The sequence below is a fragment of the Grammomys surdaster genome, unplaced genomic scaffold (genome assembly GCF_004785775.1).
Source record: "Grammomys surdaster isolate TR1022 unplaced genomic scaffold, NIH_TR_1.0 243, whole genome shotgun sequence".
Lineage (NCBI taxonomy): Eukaryota > Metazoa > Chordata > Mammalia > Rodentia > Muridae > Grammomys > Grammomys surdaster.
Genome location: NW_021604688.1, coordinates 1,728,929 through 1,752,283, shown reverse-complemented (window position 1 = coordinate 1,752,283; position 23,355 = coordinate 1,728,929). Strand labels below are relative to the sequence as shown.

The window sequence follows — 23,355 nt, the reverse complement described above, 5'->3', positions numbered from 1 at the left end:
TGTATGAATGTTTTACCTGTATGTATGTATGTGTGCCATTTTTCATGCTTGGTGACCACAGAGTACAGAAGAAGGCATTGGAGTCCTGGAACTGGAGTAACAGATAGATGTTAGCCATCTCTGCAAGAACAGCAATTACTATCAGCAACTGAGTCATTCTGCAGCCCCTAAATATTTTTAAAATTAGTGTTAATAAAATAATTGTTTACTCACTATAAAGCGTAAAGGTTTTTTGTTTGTAGAAAATGTTTCAAGCCATCATATTTATCAACATGTTAATTTTTTTTTCTAGCTAATATCAAGGAAAGGTTTGAGTCGATCTCTGTTTTCTGCCACTAAGAAATGGTTTAGTGGTAGTAAAGTTCCAGAAAAGAGCATTAATGAGCTGAAGAATACTTCTGGGTTGTTGTGAGTAAAATACCATCATATTTAACTCTACCGTGTTTAACTTTGTCTAGTGTTTGAGTATAAAAACAGTGATTGTCTTTTTAGTTTATTTTCATACCGGTCAAAACTCAGATACTTAAGAAAGAAACTATTTAAATTCTGATTTAAAAAACTCTTGCTGGACTTTTAAATGACTTTATTTTTTGAGATGGAGTCTGACTCTGAACCCAGGCTAGCTTGGGACTTATAATGATCCTACTTCAGCTCCCCATGTACTGGCGTTACAGGTGTGAACTACTACCATTGGCTAAGTGGATATTTGAAAAGAAACTCTTCAAAGGAGCACAGGCTCCCACCATTGCTCTTAGTAGCTCACTTAACTAAGACTCTTTTGCTGAAGACTCCACATGGTTTGATTGCAGAACCCTGGGAAAGTAAACTGACTAGGACAGTTTCCTCCCTGGTGGTTAGCTTTCATGATGCCAGAAGGTACTATATAAGCTACTGGGAAAAAGTCATCAGTGGGGACTGGAGAGATGGGTCAGCAGTTAAGAGCACTGACTGCTCTTCCAGAGGTCCTGAGTTCAATTCCCAGCATCCACATGATGGCTCGCAACCATTTGTAATGGGATCTGGTGCCCTCTTCTGATGTGTCTGGAGACAGTGTACTCACATAAATAAAGTCTTTAAAAAAAAAAGTCATCCTCAGCATTACTTGGCAGATGACATTGGATGTCACAGTACTCACTTGCCAGGTCACATGTACTGGTACAGTAGTGGCATGGCAGTTATGTGGATAACCAGTTGCTTTTAGGTTGGATTTGCAGCCTGCACCAGGAGTAAATTCATGTCTGATATGGTAAATCTGTCAGTAGTCCATGGCTAGAGTGGTGAAAGCAAAAACAAACAAAACTCAAATAACTTCAATATCATTTTATTTTGTGCCTGTTTATTCAAGAAGATGGAGTTAGATTAGTTAGGCTGGATATTCAGTACTAGCTGTTTTTGTCTAAAGTGCTTTGGCATGCACTTTTTTTTTCTGTAGCTGTCTTCAGATACACCAGAAGAGGGTGTCAGTTCCCATTACAGATGGTTGTGAGCCACCATGTAGTTGCTGGGGATTGAACTCAGGAGGACCTCTGGAAGAGCAGTCAGTCTTAACCACTGAGCGATCTCTCCAGTCTCTGGTACATATTTTTTTAAAGGCAACATCTTGCTGAATTGCCCCGTTCATTCTTGTTCTTCAGCTTGGTGCTCTCTTGCTTCAGGCTCCCAGTCACTAGCTGTTCTAAAACAAAGAATAAGTTTAACAAATTTTGTTTCTTACAAAATCTTGCTTTAATGGAAAATGACTAGTCTATTTGGGTTTAAATTTTTTTCTGAGTTGTATATAAGTAAGTTATCTGTTTTTTTGTTTTTTGTTTTTTTTTTTTTTGGTTTTTTGAGACAAGGTTTCTCTGTGTAGCCCTGGCTGTCCTGGAACTTACTCTGTAGACCAGGCTGGCCTTGAACTCAGAAATTCACCTGCCTCTGCCTCCCAAGTGAAGTTATCTGGTTTTAACCATTTATTTACTTTAAAACTTGTCCATGGGACAAATGCTTATCCACAGTTAAGAAGTTTCCAGGACTATAAGGTAAATGTATTCATTAACTTTTGACTTCAAGTAGTTTTGGAAATTGATATTCTTTTTTGAAGATAAAATTTTAAAATAGATAAAATTCATGTTCTGGGTAGTTGAATAACTTCCTCTATATTTTACATGTGATTGTGTGATAGGCTACAAATCATATATTATTTCTTTATGTTCTAGGTATCCACCAGAAGCACCTGAGCTTCAGATCAGGAAAATGGCTGACTTGTGCTTTTTGGTGCAACATTATGATTTGGCTTACAGTTGTTATCACACTGCAAAGAAGGATTTTCTTAATGATCAGGCAATGCTTTATGCAGCAGGTGCCTTGGTTGGTACTGTTTATGTATTTTGTGATGCTGGGAATCAAGCCCGGGGCTTCCTTGCTTGCTGAGCTATATCCCTAAGCTTTTGAAGCATTTTTACAAATTAAAATCGACAGTCAGCACTTCAATGCATATGGGCTTTCTCTCCAGAGAAGTGTCTTTCTCTTCCTCTTTGTATAGTCTGTGCTCAGAGCAGGCTTTACTACCTCCCTCATCCTCACCAGGAAGCGTTAGATATTTAGATTGTATTCTCCAGTCTAAGACGTGCAACAAGGTGTGTCTTCCATGTTACCAGTCTGTAGTTTTATTTGTGCTTTGATTATGCAAATGAAAATGTTTCAAGAGGACTGTTTGAAAACTGTTCTCTTGTGTTTATTACTTTTACAGTAGGTTTTATAAACTGCAGGTATTTTCACTTATGGCTGTATAATGTTATAATAAGTACACCTTATTTTTCAGTACTAAACTCTTCTCTCATATAGCTGCTACCTCATATAGTTGCTTAAAGAGCTTAAATGCACTTTATCTATATGTGATAAATATCAAATATAGATAAAAATAGGAAAAGTTTATAGCCATACAGCATAGTTTTTTGTGTGTAACAACAGACTGAATATTTGGTGGTATTCTAATAAAATTATTGCTTAAGTTGGGCAGTGGTGGTGCACACCTTTAATCCCATCATTTAGGAAGCAGAGGCAGGTAGATCTCTTAGTTCAAGGACAGCCTGGTCTACAGAGAAAATTCCAGAACAGCCAGGACTACATGGAAAAACTCTGTCTTGAAAAACAAAACATTAAAACAGATGGCTATAAGCTATCGTAAACAGGCAGCTTTTGTGGAAATTTACCAGCCTGAGTAGTCATAGACCTTGTAAATAGGTAGCCTTGGCAGATAATACCAACTTAGATAAGGACAAGTGAATCATAGACAGAGTCATAGTGACCTGTCCCCTGAACCCTCACCTAGCTGATACCCTGTTCTGAAAGATGCCTGTACTCCCCCTGAACACCCAAACTCCAGTGTCATCCCCTTCCCCACATCTGGCCTTTTTGGGTTTATAACCCCTGTGTGAATAAGTAAAAATTATGATTTGATTTAAAAAAATAAATAAATCAGAAAAAAAAACAAAAAAAAGGAAAAGAAAAACAAAATAAAATTATTGCCTAAAACATTCTCACCTACTGATGTCACAGTCATTTTGGTTTATATAAGTATATGTTGATATCTGCACAACAAAATCACCTCACAAACAATTTTTTTAGGATTTACTTTTTTGTGGATATTTCAGGATATGCTTTTAAATTAATGTTTTTTAAAGACAGGGTCTCTGTGTAGCCTATGTAGCCTCGAACTTACTACATGTGTAGACCAGGCTAGCCTCAGACTTCAGGGATCAGCCTGCATCTACCTCCCAAATGCTGGGATAAAAGGTGTGTAACATCGTACCCAGCAAAGACCAGAATTATTTTTTTTAAAGATTTATTTATATATTTTATGTATGTGAGTACACTGCAGCTGTCAGACACGTCAGAAGAGGACATTGGATCCCATTACACATGGTTGTGGTAGTTGCTGGGAACTGAACTCAGGACCTTTGGAAGAGCAGTCAGTGCTCTTAACCACTGAGCCATCTCTCCAGCCCCAAGACCAGAATTTTAAGTCAAAACAAATTATGATTTTGAGTATACATTAAACTGAAATTTATACATAGGTGCTCTTAGACCTCCAGTATTTGTTTATTGAGTGTTAAATATGAGAATGTTTCTCCTGAAATCATGGTGTTTTTTCCCTCCTTTAGGAAATGGCAGCAGTGTCAGCCTTTCTTCAGCCAGGAGCTCCTAGGCCATACCCTGCTCATTACATGGACACAGCAATTCAGACATACAGGGATATCTGCAAGTAGGTGGCTATAATAGTATATTTTGCCCATTTTGAGACTGCTTTGGTATTTATAAGTAGTTCTTTGTTTTTCATGCCTTAGGTTCTCAAAGGAAGTTGATTTAGAGACAAGTTGAAGAGAAAATAGTACTTGTCAGTTCCTAGCTGGGCTGTATTTGTGGATATATGTAATGAGGTTCTGTATTACACTGGGGAACATTTTTGTTCTGTGATTTTTTTTATTTTACCTACAGAAATTAGCCATTTTGAATTTTTTGTCATTAATTAGGCAGAAACACAAAGAGTGAAATAATCCAGGCTTAGGGAAAATGAGGAGTAGTGACTACTGTTAGAACTTTTACAAAACTATCAGCCAGGCCAGATGTTCATGCAGTGTGCCTAGGTTCTATAGCTGCCACAGAGAAGCAGAAACAAGTTTTCTCTACAGATGTGCTGGTGAAGGCCAGTGGGAAGTACACAGGAGTGGAAAGTATGCAAAGTGTGGGGTGGATTTAGAAAGGCTTGGAGATAAATTTATGTTAGGAGCCTTAACTGTCAATTCTTCCTAAACTGGAGTGAAGACTTAGGTTGTAGGGATGAAAAGTGCTACATGTTTGAGTAGACTAATCATCATTTACTTTTTACTTATGAATTTGGTAAATTCATCCATGACTTCTTTTTAATGCTGCTAGATTGAACCCAGAACTTGCTGACTGAGTTACATGCCTAGCTCCCTGATGTTGTAGAATGGATGAAATAGAAAAATCATTTTGAAGCCAGGCAGTGGTGGCGCACGCCTTTAATCCCAGCACTTGGGAGGCAGAGGCAGGCGGATTTCTGAATTCGAGGCCAGCCTGGTCTACAGAGTGAGTTCCAGGACAGCCAGAGCTATACAGAGAAAACCTGTCTTGAAAACCAAAAAAAAGGCCGGGCGGTGGTGGCGCACACCTTTAATCCCAGCACTTCGGAGGCAGAGGCAGGCGGATTTCTGAGTTCGAGGCCAGCCTGGTCTACAGAATGAGTTCCAGGACAGCCAGGGCTACACAGAGAAACCCTGTCTCGAAAAAAAACCAAAGAAAAAAGAAAAAAATCATTTTGAGCCCTCTGTTGTTCATATAGAGGTAATAGTAATAGCAGTGCTTACAATAAACAGCACCTATAGGGCTGGCATGATACCAGTGGGTAAAGATGGTTGCTGCCAAGCCTGGAAACTTGAGTTAATCCCTGGCGCCCACATGACAGAGGAGAGAACTGACTCCTAAAAGTTGTCCTAACGTCCACATGAATTCTGTAATGAAAGTGCATTTGTGCCCCCCCCAGATTCAAATACACATAAGTAAATATAAAAATATAATACAAATAAAAATTAATAATTTGTTAATCTGAGTATGTGTATGGACATGCCACATGATATACATATGGATGTCAAGCACAACTTGAGAGTTTTTTTCTTTCTTTCCAGGATTATAGATGCATACCACTAAAAATGTGCAGCCTTGCATTATGGTTCTTACTTTAAAATTGTCTGGTGACAAACGTGTTGGACTGGGCATGCAGCTTATCATTTGCCAGGCTCCCAGTTTGATTCTTACCACCTCTAAAGAGAATAAAGATATGAGGATTGCTTTTTTTTTTTTTTTTTTAAATAGGTAGAAAATATCAGGCTGCTTTCCCTAAATCTTGATCATTCTATTGGAGTTTGAGAACATTGACAGAAAGGGAGCAAATTGGAAGCTACTGAAAGGAAGCTCCTTGCATTTTAACTGTGATGTGCTAAAGAATTACTGTGATGCTGATTATTTTTCCTTGTTTGTTTTGTTTAGGAATATGGTGTTGGCTGAAAGATGTGTGTTGCTTAGTGCTGAAATTTTAAAAAGTCAAAGCAAGTACTCAGAGGCTGCAGCTCTTCTAATCCGGTTAACAAGTGAGGTACTGGACTATATAGTGTTTGATTTCATTAGATTGTAATGAAGAGCTGTATAAGACATAAAATAAGGAGGGACTGTCTTAGGATTTAAACACTGCTAGTTACTTGATAACTTCATTTTAAAGTTTTGGGTTTTCTTTGGGCGGGGGCGCTCTATTTTTATTTATTTTTCTTAATTTTTTGGTAGTAGGAAAAGTTTGAGACAGTTATTATAGTTCATGCTGGCCTTAAATTCTTACCAATTTTCTGGCCCAGCCATCTGATTACTGAGGATTTCATTCATGAATACCACACTCAGCTACTGTGTCTTCTATAATTTGAATCTGTTTATTGGAAATTATGTTTTAAAATTTATTTACTTTATGAGTGTTTTGCCAACATGAATGTCTATGCTTCATATGTGTGCTTGTTGCTCACAGAGGTCAGAAGGTGTCAGATCCTCTGAAACTGTAGTTAGTGGATGGTTGTGAGCCTGTGTGGATGCTGGAAACTGAACACAGGTTCTCTGTGAGGGGAGCCAGTGCTCCTAACCTTTGAGCCATCTTTACAGCCTTTATTGAATTTATTTTGTTTCTATATTCTCAGTCTACCTTTCATTATTAACTAACTATGACAGTGTATGTGACATCTTGTTTGATATAAGTTCTGTGCTATGTGCAGCTATGTATATATTTCAATTTAATATAAAATTAGCGCTTAAAAATGCTAGAGCGGTGAGTTGGTGAGTGAGTGGAGTGGCACCCGCATAGACGCAAAGGGGAGGGGAGGGAAGGGGAGGCGCTGTGGAGGGGAAACTGGGAAGGGAGGTATCATTTGAAATGTAAATGAATAAAATGATTAATAAACACACACACACAAATCACCAAAATAATAAAAAAAAATCATTGAGGAATGTTTAGCCACTGCTTTTACCTTATAACCATTTAAAGAAAACCATTAAGCTTTAAAGATGCATCCAAAGTAGATAAATCTAAAAGATGGCTAGCCATATTAGTCTGCTTTGGATTCACCCAAGGCATCTTAAATTAACATATCAAAAACTTTAAGCTGTTTTACCCAATACTTTTGTGACATGTTATCGACAATCTGCTCTCCTTGCTCAAGATGAAGAGGTTTGCAGTGCTTGAGGTACTTCTGTGTGTATCCATCCTGTCACAGGATGGACTAGATGTTGGTAATGGGCTGGGCATGCTTTTTATCCTCTAACAGATACTTTGATTCATATTTCAAAGGTCTCTGAAAGCCCACTGATTTTTTTTTTTTAAATTTGTTACCACTATCATTTTAAGCATTCAGATATGAGCCAATGGCGGCTGTTCATATTCAGACCACCACATCGTGTCAGACATGAGCTATTTGGTCAGATTGAATACGGGTTCTTGAAGTGTAGTCATACTCCAAAAGTAAATCTGGTTCTGATTCTGAGTGGTATGTTATGTTTTTCAACCTAGGGTTATCAGTGAATATACAAAGAATTTATGATCCAGGAAATTTTTTTTCCCTTGCTTAAATGTGTTTGTCTTTCTACCCACCATATATAAATAAAATTCTTTAGAGCATTGTTTGTATTATAATCTTTTTACTTTTTTTTTTAACTTTACTTCCTCAAATCTATATGATTTGTCATTTTTTGCTTCAGGGAATGGGTAGGAAAAGGTTCTATTAACATTTTCCCAGAATTATGAATTTGCAATGACCTTCCCCTGTTTGTCCTGCTTTCTTTGCCTCTCCTTGTGTTTGCCTCACATATGCCAGGCAAGTTCTGTCCTACTAAATTACAATGTCCACCCCCATATATATATATATATATACACATATACATATACATATACATATACATTCCATATATGTATATATGCAACAAGTTGAATTTTAAGTATAGTTTTTATTGTATATATTTTTATGCTGGGCACGTGTAAGGAAGTCAGGACAAGCTTGTAGAGTCATTTATCCAACTTTTAAGTGGATTCTAGGGAATAAACTTCTGGGGAATAAACTTAGGTTATCAGGCTTCTGTGGTAAATGTTTTTTATCTTCGAAGTGATGTCACCAAGCCCCTATTTGCAATAACTTGATGGTAAAGATTTGAGAGGCAGTATGTTTGAAGCCAGTAGTCTGCCTAATTTGTTTCAGCTTATTTAATTCATGATATGGGCTTAAGATCTTTCTTGAATCACTTAGTCCTATGGTGCTAAATTTGAGAATGCTGAGTTTATTATGTGGGTTTAACTGGATTGTACATTGAGTTATTGGAAAACCATTACTGATTTTTAGAAAACATCCCTTAAGTAGAATATCCAGGATTAGCACCTATATGAGTTTTGCTGTTTAATGAAATTGAATGGGAGAGGGAGAGGGAGAGGGAGAGTGTATGTGTGTATATGTGTGTATGCACGTGTATGTATCTGTGAGTGTATATGTTCACAGAGTCCAGAAGTTTTAGATTTCGCTGGAGCTTGAGTTATAGGCAGTTGTGAGCTTCCCATCATGGGTACTGGGAACTCCACTAGGGTTCTGTAGGAGGTCTTAACTGCTGAACCATCATTCTAGCTTTAGAAACCAGACTTTTTTTTTTTTTTTCATTTTTCTTATTTACTTTACATCCCAATATCAGCCACCCCTTTTCTCACAGTAACCTCTCACTCTGATCCTTCCTTCATTTTTACCCTCCACTTCTTCTTTGAGAAGAGGGAACACCCCCTCCCCCCAGGTATCACCCCACCCCACCCCCCTGGCTCATCAAGTCCCACTGAAGCCAGACAAGGCGGCCAACTTAGGGGTACCAGATCCCATAGGCAGGCAACAGGTTCAAGGACAGCCCCTGCTCCAGTTATTGTGGGACCTGTGTGAAGATCAACCTGCATTTCTGCTACATATGCAAAGGGGTGGGGGTCTGGGTCTGGCCCATGCTCACTCTTTGGTTGATGCTTCAGTCTCTGGGAGCCCCCAAGGATCCAGGTTAGTTGACTCTGTTGGTCTTCATGTGGAGTCCCTGTTCTCTCTGGGTTCCTCATTCTTTCCCCCAACTCTTCCACAAGACTCCTGAAGCTCCATCTAATGTTTTGCTGTGGGTCTCTGAATCTGTTTCCATTGGCTGCTGGGTGGAGCCTCTCAAAGAACCGTTATGTTAAGCTCCTATCTCCAGGCATAACAGCATCATTAATAGCATCACAGGCTGGTGCTTGCCCATGGGATGGGTCTCAATTTAGGTCAGTCATTTGTTGGCCATTCCCTCTGTCTGGGCTCTATATTTGTCTTTGCGCATCTTGTATGCAGTACGTATTTTGTGTCACAAGTTTGTGGGTGGATTGCTGCCCTCATCCCTCCACCGAGAGTCCTGCCTGGGTACAGGAGGTGGTCACTTCAGGATCCATATTCTCCACTGCTCACCACTGCTAGGGGAATAATCTCCTTCGATGAGAATATTTATTTATAGTATATTTTTTGGGCAGCAATTTGTATGCAGTGATTAGAATTTGAGATTGCCTAATTTTTATTAATTTCTTGTTTCTACTTCCAGAAATTTGTGTAATAAAAATATCTGAGTAATTACTGAGGTTTTCTTTTCTTTTTTGTTTTTAATGACTGAATGTGCTGACATGTAAGAAACAAGGTAGGAAGGCTGTGTATTTGAGATTGACCCAGGGATGTATAGAATTCTAGATCAGCCTTAGGCTACATAGTAAGCTCTTGTCTCAGGAAGCAAGAGCAGGAATTGTAGCTCAGTAGTGGAACACTTGCCTAGGTTCAGTTCCCAATAACACACACACACATGCACACAGAAATTATAAATATACTTACTGAATCTTTTTTAGAGTAGCAAAAAAAAAATGTGTGATTAATTGGTGACTATAACTTATGAAGTTTTATATATTAGAATATAATCTTTATTTAGAAGAAGTGATATATAAATGAGTTATAAAAAAAGCAAGATACTGAGTATACTACCACTTGGATATAAAAATGTATGTGTTTGTTTGTTTTCATACATGCATGCTAGGCACATAAGCACTCATGCATATGGAAAAAGAAACTGAAAAGGCAGCACCAAACTGGAAACAGTCCTCTGCAAATGTTGGCAAAGATATTTCTTTTTTCTGTAGTTACTTTAAAATACATACATACAAACATAGATACATAGATACATATATACATACATATTAAATTTTATGGGGTCATGGAAGTATGTCTCTAAAAGATTGTTCAAAGATAGTTTATAATAGTGGTCTGTTTGATGTAAGTAATTTGTTGAAATAATTGCATTTAAAAGTCAATGTTTTCTGTTTTCAACTTTCCCTGGGGAAAATAATGGCAGCAGAACACATGGAAGGGCCTGGTAAGTTCAGCTTGAGGCTGAGGACCTAGAGAAAGTTGGGGAAAAGTTGTTGATTCTTAGTCAGCAAACTTCATCACTTTCTCCCCTATCTCTGAAGCAATGGCTTACCAGGAGGGGAGGCAGTGAGGCTGAGTTGTTGCAGCTCCTGGGTGGGCAGGGTCAGGAAGGTGGGAACTGCTTGCAGTCCTCCTGTCCTAATTTACGACGAGCCTGTGAAAAAATTGAAGGTTCCTTTAAGCAAATGTTCTTTAAAAAGTCATAAATTAGCTTGCATTATAGTCTACATAATCTAACCTGAATTCTTTGGGGGAGAGGTGTATGTTAAATATGCTATTAGTCACCAGGTAATATCCAGGAGAAACTCAGTTGATAGAATTATTTTTCTGTGTTTTGTGTTTTTGAGTTCATCTTTAGTTGGAATGTCTGTATTCAACTCTCAGTTCTATTCTGCTGCCCACTTTTAACTGCTCTGAGGGACTGCAGTTCTTCAGTGACTTAGTATATAGTGCACATCATAATTGGCCATTTGGATTTTATTAAAAGGAACAAAAAAGGTCATTTTTTTGGAAGTCTTTTTAAATAAATTGTGTGCTGCTTGGTGGAAGAATTGAGATTAGTTTGCACTTTGATCTCTGTCCTCTTCTGATCCAAGCGACACCTTGGCTGTGTCATATGCTAGGAAACAAAAGCTCGTTTGCTTTCACTTTTGCCACTAATTGTTCTTTCTTTTGCACATTCACAGGATTCTGATCTCCGAAGTGCACTTCTTTTGGAACAGGCTGCACATTGCTTCATAAACATGAAGAGCCCCATGGTTAGAAAGTATGCATTTCATATGATCCTGGCAGGCCACCGTTTTAGTAAAGCAGGGCAGGTAAGCACATTGTCTTTAAAAGGTTGTTGTGTCTGGAAAGAGGCTCAGCAGTTAAGAGCTGTTTCAGAGAACCTGAGCTGGGATCCTAGCACCCACATTGAGTTTTTCACAACTGCCTGTAACTCCAACTGCAGGGATACCCCATCCTGTACTGCCAGGGTTTCTGCACTTGCCTGGGAACACAAACCCATGTGTGTATACATAATTACAAGTAAAAACAAAATTTTTGAAGTATTTTTTTGTTTTCATTTTCATCATTTATTTGTGTATTCCTCTTTTTAATTTTTTTGTTTTGTTTTTTGTTTTTGTTTTTTCGAGACAGGGTTTCTCTGTGCAGCCCTGGCTGTCCTGCTGTCCTGGAACTCACTCTGTAGACCAGGCTGGCCTAGAACTCAGAAATCCGCCTGCCTCTGCCTCCCAAGTGCTGGGATTAAAGGCGTGCACCACCACCACCCGGCCTTGTCATACTTTTTATGTTTGTTTCTGTATGTGTACTCGTGTGTGTGTGTGTGCACAAGTGTGCATGTGTGTGCTCATATTTGTATAAGCCCATGTGTGAAGTCAGACAGCTTATAGGCATGGTTGTCATCCTTCTACAATGTGGCTCCTCTGGAATCAAACTCTGGTTGTCAGGCTGCTAGCAAGCCTTTACCTTCTGAGATCTCTTGCCTGCTCTCACCCACTTGCCAACTTTTTATCATTTAATCCTAAAAGCTGAAATAAATTTTGCTCTCAGGTAAAAAAAACCATGAGATTTGGGTTTAGATATATACAGGCTTAAATCTTGATGTATAAGGTTTGAATTTGGTTATCTAGCTTTTCTGTGACTCAGTTTTTCATTTGATTGTTGTTAGTGTTGTGTGTGTATAAGGTCACATGGTATTGTGGTATTGTATGCCTCTGGAAGTCAGAGGACAGCTCTTTGGAGTCAGTTGTCTCCTGTTACTCTGTGGGGATTGAACTCAGACCTTTAAGCCTGCATGCATGTCTCTCTTCCTTGAGCCATCTCACTGGCCCTCTGTCTCTTTATGTAGTACATGAGTCCTCGCCCTGTAGGTTGGTACCTCTATATTCACGATGGGTCTTCCCTTCCCAGTTAAATCTTTCTGGAAGCTCTCATAGACACTTTAAGAAATGTGTTTCCGAAATGACTCTAAATCCAATCAGATTGGCACTGGCAATCAGCCGTTATACTTTACCTATTCACAGAAAGACTTTGAAATAAATTGGGCAATGACTATTTTCCTTAGAAGTTGATCGTAGAGAAATAAGGGGCAGAAGTCAGAACAGACAAACACATGTACACTCACACTGTGGATGGCTGAGGAGGCCTAACCTATGGCTCTATGTAGAGTTGTGTGATGGTGAGATCATCCTGATTGTTAGCTTCGATTTTCTGTATCACATTTTCTTTTAGTGGATGAGCATATTTCTTGTTTATATTTGCGTATGTCTTTGCATGTGTTTGTGCTTATTTTCTTCCAGTTCAAGCCATGTTTAAACTATTATACATGTTTCATTTATTTTCTTACAGAAAAAGCATGCTTTACGCTGCTATTGTCAAGCCATGCAAGTTTACAAAGGAAAAGGCTGGTCTCTGGCAGAGGATCACATCAACTTCACCATTGGACGCCAGTCCTATACTCTTAGGCAGCTGGACAATGCCGTTTCTGCTTTCAGACACATTTTAATCAATGAAAGCAAGCAGTCTGCTGCTCAGCAAGGAGCCTTTCTCAGAGAATATCTTTATGTTTATAAGGTAAATACTTCTCTTTAGGAATAAACATTTAAGCTTTTTAAATCATTATTTTCAGGAAAAAACATGTTATTACTGGCCTTAGAGTTTAATAAAATGGTTTTATTGAAGAGTATGTAATCATCTGTGGTAAAAAGTTTTCAAAAGTTTCTGTTCTGCATGACCCTTACACAGATTTTAAAAGAGAATTTTAATATTTCAGTAACACTGTTTTATAGCTTTTCTCTTTCTTTTTTTAAAATGTTTTAATTAAAATAGAATCATGTTACTTTCCCCTTTTCCTTTCTTTTGAATCCCTCCCATACCCCCTCCTCTCAAATTGATAGCCTGTTTTTCTTTGATACTTTTTAAAATTAAAATTTATTTAATTATTTAATCATTTGGGTTTTTTTTTTTTAATGTGTGATACCTAAAGAAGCCATAAAAGGTGTTGAATCCCCTCTTACAAAGATACAGATAATTGTGAGCCAGCGGTGCTGGGAATTAAACCATAGTGCTCTGGAAGAGCAGCCAGTGCTCTTTGCTACTGAGCTGTCTCTCCAGCCCCTTTTTCCTTTTGAAGTAGGTCTCAGTCTTCAGCTAGGCTGGCCTCAGACTGTTCATCTTCACCCTCCTGCCTTAGTTTCAAGTACTGGTACACAGGTGTGCAACAGTTACACATGCCTTTAATTTTAAACTGTTTTTGGAATCTTTCCAAGAAATACTTTAAGATTTCTAGATTTGTTGATTATTTATTATTATTTTTTTATTTATGAAGCACGGTCTTGTAGCCCATGATGGCCTAGAATTCTTTGTGTATCTGAAAATGAATTTGACCTCCTGATTCTCCAGCCTCTTACCTCACAAGTGCAGGATTGTAGGCATGCTCTGTGCCTACTTTATCACATGTTTAAAGGATTGCAGCTGATTTTACAAAGCAATGGATCCTCTTACCATCCTTAGATGCATGTACTTCTTTCTTTTCCTGATAAAAGATGAGGTGTGGATTTATTGCAAGTGTTATGCTGTAATTTAGGTAGATAGAACCATAAATCATTGCTGGATAGGAAACTTAAGATGTTTAAACCCTCCCCTTCAACACCTGTGAAAGGTTGAATATGTTATCTTCCTCACAGGAAATAACTTCTTTTAGATTTAATTTAAAATTGGAGTAGTTAAAATTTGGCAGATAGGATGCTATTAAGTCAACAAGAAGGAAAATTCAGTAAAGTACCATTTAGGAGTTTAAAATGCAACAAAACAAAGATCTTACCTAGTTGAGTGCTCTCCAGGAAGGTTCTAAACAGCCTCTGCTTACTAGGCAGCACTCTGCCATGGAGCTATCTCCTCAGCCCTCTTACTTTGCCTTTTGATATAGGGTCTTGCTGAGTTGCTCAGGCTGGCTCTGAACTTGCCCTGAGGCTGAGGCTCCTGAGTAGCTGGAGTTAGTTATAGGTCTGTACCACCAAGCCTCGCTAGCAAGGTTCTCTAGAGTAAATGATGTCTAAAGCTCTCAATTGTAAATATTTAAGACTGGTATATAAACTAGTACTTGTATGTCTAAATTTTCTTGCATAACATTTTGATACCTTGTGTATTAATTAGGAAATATGAAATAATGTAGTTTTCTTGAAAACTATTTTTTCCTTCTTTTGTATTTCTCCCAGAATGTAAATCAGCTGTCACCAGATGGCCCTTTACCACAGCTTCCCTTACCATACATTAACAGTTCAGCAACACGGGTTTTCTTTGGCCATGACAGACGACCAGCAGATGGTTAGTAAACTTTCACTTGGCCTAGTTACCTAATGACTATCTCTTTGAAGTGTTCTTTCTCCAGTTAGAAATTATAGCCACTACTATATTGTTTTTCTTTTTAGCCCAAAAAGTAAAAACAATAAAACCCAAAAGGTTGTGATTCATTGTAGCAGCTTTTTTCACATAAGAAGTGCTTATTACTCTATCCCCTTGGGCAGCATATTTAATGTTTGTTACATACTTCATTCAGTGCATATAAAACACCTTTAAATACAACATTCAGTAATTGTGTTACTGAATTACTGAGTTTAGTTTGTGTAAAATCATATTGTAATAAACATGTATAAAACTTAGTGTTTAGTTGAATTTTTTCTGTTCTGATACAAGGTCCCCAAGCTAGATGGAACTCTGTAGACCATATTGTCCTGGAACTTGGAGCAAGCCTTCTGCCTCTGTCTCTCAAGTGTGGGTTGTAGTTGTGAGCCACCACACCCAGCTTAAGTTAACTTTTTTATTATAAAAATATATACAGAAGCAGGAAACACAGTTTATTCCTCTACTTGTAAGATTTTATTTTCAAGGTTAAAACAAATGTAGACAGAATTCCATATAGTCCACACACAAACTTAAGCCAATCCTCTTGCCTTCTTCTCCCAAATGGCTAGGATTACTGGTCATATGTCAATCATGCTTAATATTGTGTGGTTCTGAGTATTGAATTTAGGGCTTCATAGTGCCAGGTAAGCACCCTCCAATGAAGCTGCATCACTACTCCTTTTAAATAAATACAGTCTTTTTCTCATCATCATTGGATGTGTTGTTCTTGGTGAGTGGTGAGCTGCACATTTTCTTTTTTTCTTTTTCTTTTTTTTTCTTTCTTTTTTTTTTTAGACAGGGTTTCTCTGTATAGCCCTGGCTGTCCTGGAACTCACTCTGTAGACCAGGCTGGCCTCAAACTCAGAAATCCGCCTGCCTCTGCCTCCCAAGTGCTGGGATTAAAGGCGTGCACCACCACCGCCCGGCTAAGCTGCACATTTTCATCATAGATGTTTTCATATTTCAGCTCAAGGTGTTCCTCCTTCAAATCAAAATTAGCTTTATTAATTTTGCCCCTGGTCTGCTTTTCCTCCCGGGCATGTTGCACACCAGACTGGACTAGAGGGAGTGAAGCCTAAGCGGATGGCTGTGATAGGCAAGATCCTGGTTGGTGTTAGTGTGGGAGAAATTGCCTTCTGCAGAGATGGTTTTCAGTGAAGTGCAGAGAGGAAGCTTTCTTTTTTGGGAGGAACAAGAGCTATGTAAATCTTGGGGAGTGGGTATGAGTTTTCAGGGTAAGTGTACATCATTAGCTGGGCATTCTGGGAAGCCTTCATTTGCATGAAGAAGCATTCCAGGTGTTTGCTGGATATATCCTTATAATATGAGAGAAGTTTAACCAGTAAGTTGGCCACCTGGCTGTGTGACTACTTCAGGTTGGCATAGGTGGAGGTCACAAGGCTACTTGCTCTGAAACATGCAGGCCAAGAGCGTGGAGGAAGCAGTCCTACTCCTGCCAGTCTCAACCTCACTCTTGCTCAGGACTGGCTCCCTGTCACGCAACAGTCTTCTGGCCCCACAACTTTACATCATGATTGCTTTTAATAGCAAAGACTTTGATGTTTTTACATAATTTACATATGCTTCAGTGCCTGAATGAACTGTTTCTACTTGTTTACTTTAGATAATGGAACATAATGTTGAGTGAAAACAATCATTTACAGCTTAAATTTGAAATACAGAAACCAGTTTTATGCATTGTTTATGTGCATACTGATAGAATTTACAATAAACATGCAAATATGCCTGAAAGTGCTAGGATTTAAGCACCAGGAAAAGTGTTGCCTCTGGAGGGGATGGGGATGTTAGCGTTGGGAGGAGTGTGGAAAGGGCCCTGACTTTGGCTATAATACTCTTTCTGCTAAAAAAAAGTCAGGATCATGAAATGAAAGCTAACTTTAAAATTTTTCATGATGAGTTTGACTTGATGGCTCAAGAGGCATTAATGGTACTTGGTGCAATCAATGCCTGGCGACCTCAGTTCAGACCCAAGATGCCACATAGTGGGAGTGGGGAACAGTTGCCCAAAAGTTGTCCTCTGACCTCCATATTTGTGCCAAGCATACATCCCTAACACAAATAAATAGATAAAAAAGAAAGTAATTTAATAAAAAGCTGTAAGATATATATAATGGGACTGGAGGGACAGCTCAGTGGTTAAGAGCATGAGGCTCCTCTTCCAGAAGACTTGAGTTCAGTTCATAGTAGCTCATAACCTGTAATTCCAGGTTCTAAAACTTTGTCTCCCTGGATACCAGGTGTGTAAATGGTACACAAACAAACATGCAGGCAAAGTACCCGTAGACATGTAAAATAAACAAATTTAAATTAAAAAACAAAACCAGGCAGTGGTAGTGCATGCCTAGCACCCTGGAAGCAGAAGCAAGTAGATCTTTGACTTAGGCTAGTCTACTAATCCAGGGCAGCCAGGATTACACAGAGAAACTCTGTCTTGAAAAACCAAAATAAATAAGAAATGAAGATACAAGCCAGGAGTGGTGGTTCATACTTTAATCCCAGCACTTTTGAGGTGGAGACAGGAAGATGAGTTTCATGTCATCCTTAAGTTAATTAACTAGCTAATTAGCTAGTTTAAGGCTAGCCTGAGTTCTATGAGATGCTGAATCAAAAACAAAATTTTCATCTATAAGCAATGTTTTATGCAACCTCTGTACATTGAGATATTTTATGTAAAAATTGTAGAAGTTAGGCAAAATAACATTATGAGTCTGAAAGGAAAAAGTATCAGTATTAGGAACAAAGTTGCACTTAGACTAGGACTAACAAGCAGATACTTTGTTGATCAGTTGTAGTGGGTTGGCCTAATGTTTCTTGTATTTTATTGCTAATTTGGGGTCCCCAAGACTGGCCATCCCAAAGAGTCTACATGTAAGAAACTTAGTGGCCCTGCCCCCAGTTAATTGTAATTAGTAAAGATGCCAACATCCAGTAACTGGGCAGAAGAGACATAGGTGGGGTTGAGGTTTTGCAGACTTGGGGCAGAGAGGACCACAAGGAAGGAAAAGAGGAAGAGGAAGCAGTCATGGAATAAAGGCAGAACATGCAGGAGAGAAGAAAGGAGAAGCCATGGGTTAGCTAAGTCATAAAAGCATGGCCCTGAGGGCTGCCCAATTGGAGCTAGGAGCAGCCCAGATGGAACACAGTAATAGGTTATCAATAGGAAAGTAGATCTAAGAACACGGAGTGTAGGCAGCTGCCCAGCTATTATGCTGCTTAAGACTTAACTAAAAATATAAAAGCTGTAAATGTGGTTTTCATCCGAGAACTCAAATGATCAAGGCAGGATAGAAGCCCTGGGCTTGGATTTTTTAATATTTTTTTTAATACAGATCATAAAATTAGAAATCCTGCAAGAGTACATATATATCTCTGAATATTTATTTGGATATGTCTGGATCTTCTTTGAAATATGTTTTATATGAGGCAGAAGTTCATGGGTATTTAAATGTGAAGGTTTTTTTTTCCCTTTTTTTTAAAGGTGAAAAGCAAGCAGCAACTCATATAAGTCTTGATCAAGAATATGACTCTGAGTCATCCCAGCAGTGGCGAGAACTTGAGGAGCATGTTGTGGCTGTGGCTAATAAAGGAGTAATTCCATCCGGTTTCTATCCTACACAATATTGTTTGAACAGTTACTCTGATAACTCCAGATTTCCACTTGCAGTTGTAGAAGGTGATATAATTGAACTTAAAAATTATGTTTATGAGTGTTTTGCCTGCCTGTATGTATGTATGTATGTATGTATGTGCACCATATGCATGTGTAGTGCCCTGGAAGGCAGAAGAGGATGATGGAGCTCCTGCTATTGGATTTAGAGATGATTGGGAGCTGCCCTGTGGGTTCTCTTTAAGACCAGCAAGTGACCGTAACCATTTAGCCATCTCTCCAGCCCAATACTTGAATGTATACTTGTGACTTTTTGTTCTACTTAAAGCAAATTCAGGATAATTTATGAAGTGCCACATTACTGGAGGTCTTGGGCATAAAATCAATTTACTATTGTACTGAGCTGCATTTATAAGCAAATGATGGGAATCTAATATCTGTGTATATAACATGGTGCTAGAGTACTGAGAGTGACGTTAAGACATCTAAGTCACTTCCAAACTGAGTTCTATAATGTGACAAAGATAGTCTAGGCAAACAAACAAGCAAACAAAAACCCACAGAAGGTATGTTAAGAGGTAGTGTTAGTCTTTATGAAACTTAATAAATGTAGCCTTTTTCTTTCATAGAGCCAATTACTGTGGAAGTGGCTTTTAGAAACCCTTTAAAAGTTCCACTTTTGCTGTCTGATTTGTCATTGCTCTGGAAGTTTCAGCCTAAAGATGCCAGTGGGAAAGACATTGAAAAAGTTAAAGAACGAGTAAGTTACTACAGGTATCACGATGCGCGTCGGTCTCAGCCGTGCCTAGTGTGCCGGTGCTGTGTCACTGTCTCCACTTAGTCCACCTGAGGTGTAAACCATGCATGCTTATTCTTGAAATGTAAGAGTACAGAGAAACACAAACTTAAAACTCTCCCTGCTATTTAGAAAACTACAGTAACGTTTGCTTGTGTATCTTTACATTGATTTTTTTCATTTGTATGGTTTTTGCTCAGGTTCTGAATTTCCTTCCACTATTCTTGTTGCTTTGTTCATTTATGTTGCTTAGTATATGTTCTCTGTTATTAAATTATTTAATACTTCATTTTTTATAACCTGTTTTATGGCTTATTCATACACTATTTCACTGTCATTTACTAGTTGGTTTGAAGGTTTCCATGTTTACTATCACAATAATTCTATGGTGAATTTTAGATTTAAATTGTGGTAGAATTTTGGGTCAGATCTATGGCCTCTTCTCTGTTAGGCAAGCCATGTGATATTTTTTATTTGCGATATTTTTATGCATAGCTTTTAATTAATTATTTTGGCCATTATTAGCTATGAGCATTTGAACTTGTCTTCGGATCTTGTCCTCTTGATGACTACATCTTGAATATATCACTTATCCCCTTTAGATGAGTCAGGCTGAACAAAATGAAACATACACATCAGGTACCTTCCATAGTTGACTCTACTGTAGGTGTAGAAAGCATTATACACAGCATCTGGAGGTGCTAACTTCAGTTAATGTTTATAAATTTGGCCAGTAAAATGTTAATAGTTTGTTATTTTACTTATTAGTATGTTTATTTAAAAAATACACAATTTGTTCTTTAGGTTACAGGTGAACCTGAAATGATTGGAACTGAAGTTATTTCAGAATTCTTAATTAACAGTGAAGAATCTAAAGTGGTAATTGTTTTAATCATGTTTCTGTCTTTTGCCTTTCTAAGCTTGTAAACTGAAAACAAAATGTAAAAGACCAGCTTAATTCCTGTAGCCATGACATATTCTAGCTTTTTGTTTGTTTTGTTTTTTGAGACAGAGTTTCTCTGTGTAGCCCTGGGTGTCCTTGGACTCATTTTGTAGACCAGGCTGGCCTTGAACACACAGAGATTGACTTGCCTCTGCCTCCCGAGTGCTGAGGTTAAAGGCGTGTGCCACTACTCCTGACTTAGTCTAGCTTTTTTAAGTCTAAAGTTTGTAAGATTAGAAAACTGGAATTGGTCCAAAGAAATCTGAAGGAAAGTAGTAGTTTGTCTTTAAGTCTCTGGAAAAGCGGGGGGCAAACTTTTCACCACTTCTCTGTGTTAGCATGGCAATGGTACAGGCACTTAGGTGTGCAGATTTCTTTCTGTTTTGAAAGAGTCTCATTGTAAATATTTGCTTGGTCTGGAACTCACAGAATTTGCCTGCCTTCTTGAGTGCTGGGATTAAAACTATGTGCCACCATGCCCAGCCCAGACTTTCTTTTTTTTAAATTAAAAGTATTCCTTTAGGCCTGGCATTTATTCAATGTGTGCAAGGCTACATGTTTGCGTCCCAATACTATAAAAAAAAAATAGTATTTTTGAGGATCAAGATACCATTTTTGATTTGCTTGTTTTTTGCCTGGTTTGGCGGTATACACCTTTAGTCCCAGGAATCAGAAAGCAGAGACAGGTAGGTCTCTATGAGGTTGAGGCCAGCCTGTTCTACATAGCAAGTATCAGACTAGTCAAAGCTACATAGTGAGACCATAGCTTAATAACAAAACAACAAAAAGAAAAAAAGAAAAAAGCCAAAACAATTATTGAATTTATAGATCTTCTTTTAAGAAAGATGATTTTCTATACTTAACCTGACGGGGACATGCCATGATTAAGAAAGTAATCTTCCCAGGGCAAGGCTCTTCTGTTGCACTTGGGATTTGCTGACCCCTGTGATTTCCCTAAATGGAGAAAAAGCCACTGCAGATTCTGTGATAAAATTAAAAGAAAAAAGAAAGAAAGAAAATACTTTTCCATAAGAAAAAATGTCATTTTAAGTCAGAGGCAGGCGGATTTCTGAGTTCGAGAGTTCAAGGCTAGCCTGGTCTACAGAGTGAGTTCCAGGACAGCCAGGGCTACACAGAGAAACCCTGTCTCGAAAAACCAAAAAAAAAAAAAAAAAAAAAATGTCATTTTAAAAGTTTAGATTGCCAGGCGTTGGTGGCGCACGCCCTTAATCTCAGCACTTGGGAGGCAGAGGCAGGCGGATTTCTGAGTTCAAGGCCAGCCTGGTCTACAGAGTGAGTTCCAGGACAGCCAGGGTTACACAGAGAAACCCTGTCTTGAAAAACCAAAAAAAAAAGTTTAGATCATGAATTAATTTTGCAACATTCCAAAACTGAGGTGCTGTGCTATTAAGATCCTATGAAAACATAATAAGAATAACTTCAATATTTCCATAGGCAAGACTGAAGCTCTTTCCCCATCACATAGGGGAGCTGCACATTATGGGAGTTGTGTATAATCTTGGCACTATTCAGGGCTCCGTGACAGTAGATGGCATTGGTGTTCTTCCTGGATGTCACACAGGTAAAGCTATAGCATTGCTAAGCAGTTAGAAGAGTAACACACCATCCCATGGAATACAAGAACAAATAGAGGTTTATTCTAGCCAGGTCTAGTGTGCCTTTCAAACATATCCAGCCTTTTGACATTGCCCATGTTTTGTGCACCTGCAGAGTTCCAGTTTGAGAACTGTAGTCGTTTCAAAAAATTGTCACCAAGAAAAAAAAAAAGCTTAAAATATTTTAAGTAAGCGTATGATTTTGTGTTGGGTTTGGGCTGCAGTTTGGGCTGTTATATAATGGCATCTAAGCACGTATAAGCCTATGTAATTTAGACTATTCTAACTTCTGGCATAGGTTCAAAAGTAAGATTTCTATTTCCTTACTGATAATATTTTTGTTACTGATCTCAATTTAGCAAACTCTAACTAAATTTTTTTGTTGAAATGTCTGCTGCCAATACAAAACCACCTTAGTATATTTTGTTTTTAATACTTCTTTTCTATAAAGCAACATACGAAAGCCACTGTTTTCTCATTGGACATTAAATAGCCAAAGCCACCTGTGGCAGTACATGCCTATAATTCCAGCTACTTGGGAGGCTAAGGCAGGAGGACTACACAAATAGCCTGAGCAGTTTAACTAGATACTGTTGCAAAATAAAAGTAATAAAATTTGGCCTGTTGATGTACATCATTGATAGTGCACTTGGCTAGCGTGAAGTCCTGGGTTTAGTCTCCAGTAAAGACAAAACCCAAAAACAACAGGAAAAGAAATCACTTGAAATATTGTTACCTGTTCCCAAAAAAGAGCAGTTAGTTTTAAGCTAATATTCTTGGTGTCCTAAATAATATTCTCTGCAAACTTTGAAGAAAGCTATAAAGATAAATGTACTTTATTTAACATGGCTTGATGGTTGGTTTGTTTGCTTGTTTGTTTTAACATGAAGAACTCTACAAGATCCTAATATTACCTTTTAATTAATATATAGTTGGCTGAGTTTAGATTGAGAAGATACTAAGAAGGGAGTTTGTAATAAAAATGCTGTAGTTCCAGAGCTTTATGTTAGTGGATAGATTTTTAAAACAAATTAAAATTGACTGGCATTGCTTCGAGTAAGCTTTACATTGATAAAAGCTGACTGCTAACAGTGGGCATGTCTTGGGCACACGCTGTCCTTTGTGCTTGGAGTTAACATTCCCACTTGGAAGGAAGAGAGACTGAATAGAAAGGATGAGTCAGCAGAACAAAAACACTAAAAACACAAACGCACACAATTTGAGTGTGGTCTTCTGAGTTTTAGTTCTATATTTCTGCTTCCTATTTGACAATTGCTAGACAGGTCATTTGAAAGTAGTCTTGCTAATTTATCATGTTTTTAAAGGAGTGTGAGTGTGTATTGAGAATTGTTTTACTTTCTTTTCTCACTGGTACTTAACTCTTAACTGAATACCACAGAATTATGGTAGTCCATAAAATA

General features: G+C 38.1%; 1 protein-coding gene and 1 pseudogene across 3 annotated transcripts in view; both read left to right on the top strand.

Moving 5' to 3' along the window:
- The window catches only part of Trappc8 (trafficking protein particle complex 8), a 76,792-nt gene that overhangs the window by 31,029 nt on the left and 22,408 nt on the right, over window positions 1-23,355 (top strand). For all 3 annotated transcript variants that reach the window (XM_028774837.1, XM_028774836.1, XM_028774839.1), the window contains exons 8-18: window positions 293-408; window positions 2,199-2,349; window positions 4,146-4,246; window positions 6,049-6,154; window positions 11,231-11,362; window positions 12,897-13,121; window positions 14,765-14,873; window positions 18,451-18,645; window positions 19,209-19,339; window positions 20,180-20,254; window positions 21,774-21,900. In XM_028774837.1, the coding sequence (XP_028630670.1) occupies window positions 293-408; window positions 2,199-2,349; window positions 4,146-4,246; window positions 6,049-6,154; window positions 11,231-11,362; window positions 12,897-13,121; window positions 14,765-14,873; window positions 18,451-18,645; window positions 19,209-19,339; window positions 20,180-20,254; window positions 21,774-21,900 (1,468 nt within the window). The remainder of the gene's footprint in view (window positions 1-292; window positions 409-2,198; window positions 2,350-4,145; window positions 4,247-6,048; window positions 6,155-11,230; window positions 11,363-12,896; window positions 13,122-14,764; window positions 14,874-18,450; window positions 18,646-19,208; window positions 19,340-20,179; window positions 20,255-21,773; window positions 21,901-23,355) is intronic.
- On the top strand, window positions 21,174-21,313 carry LOC114627195 (annotated as a pseudogene).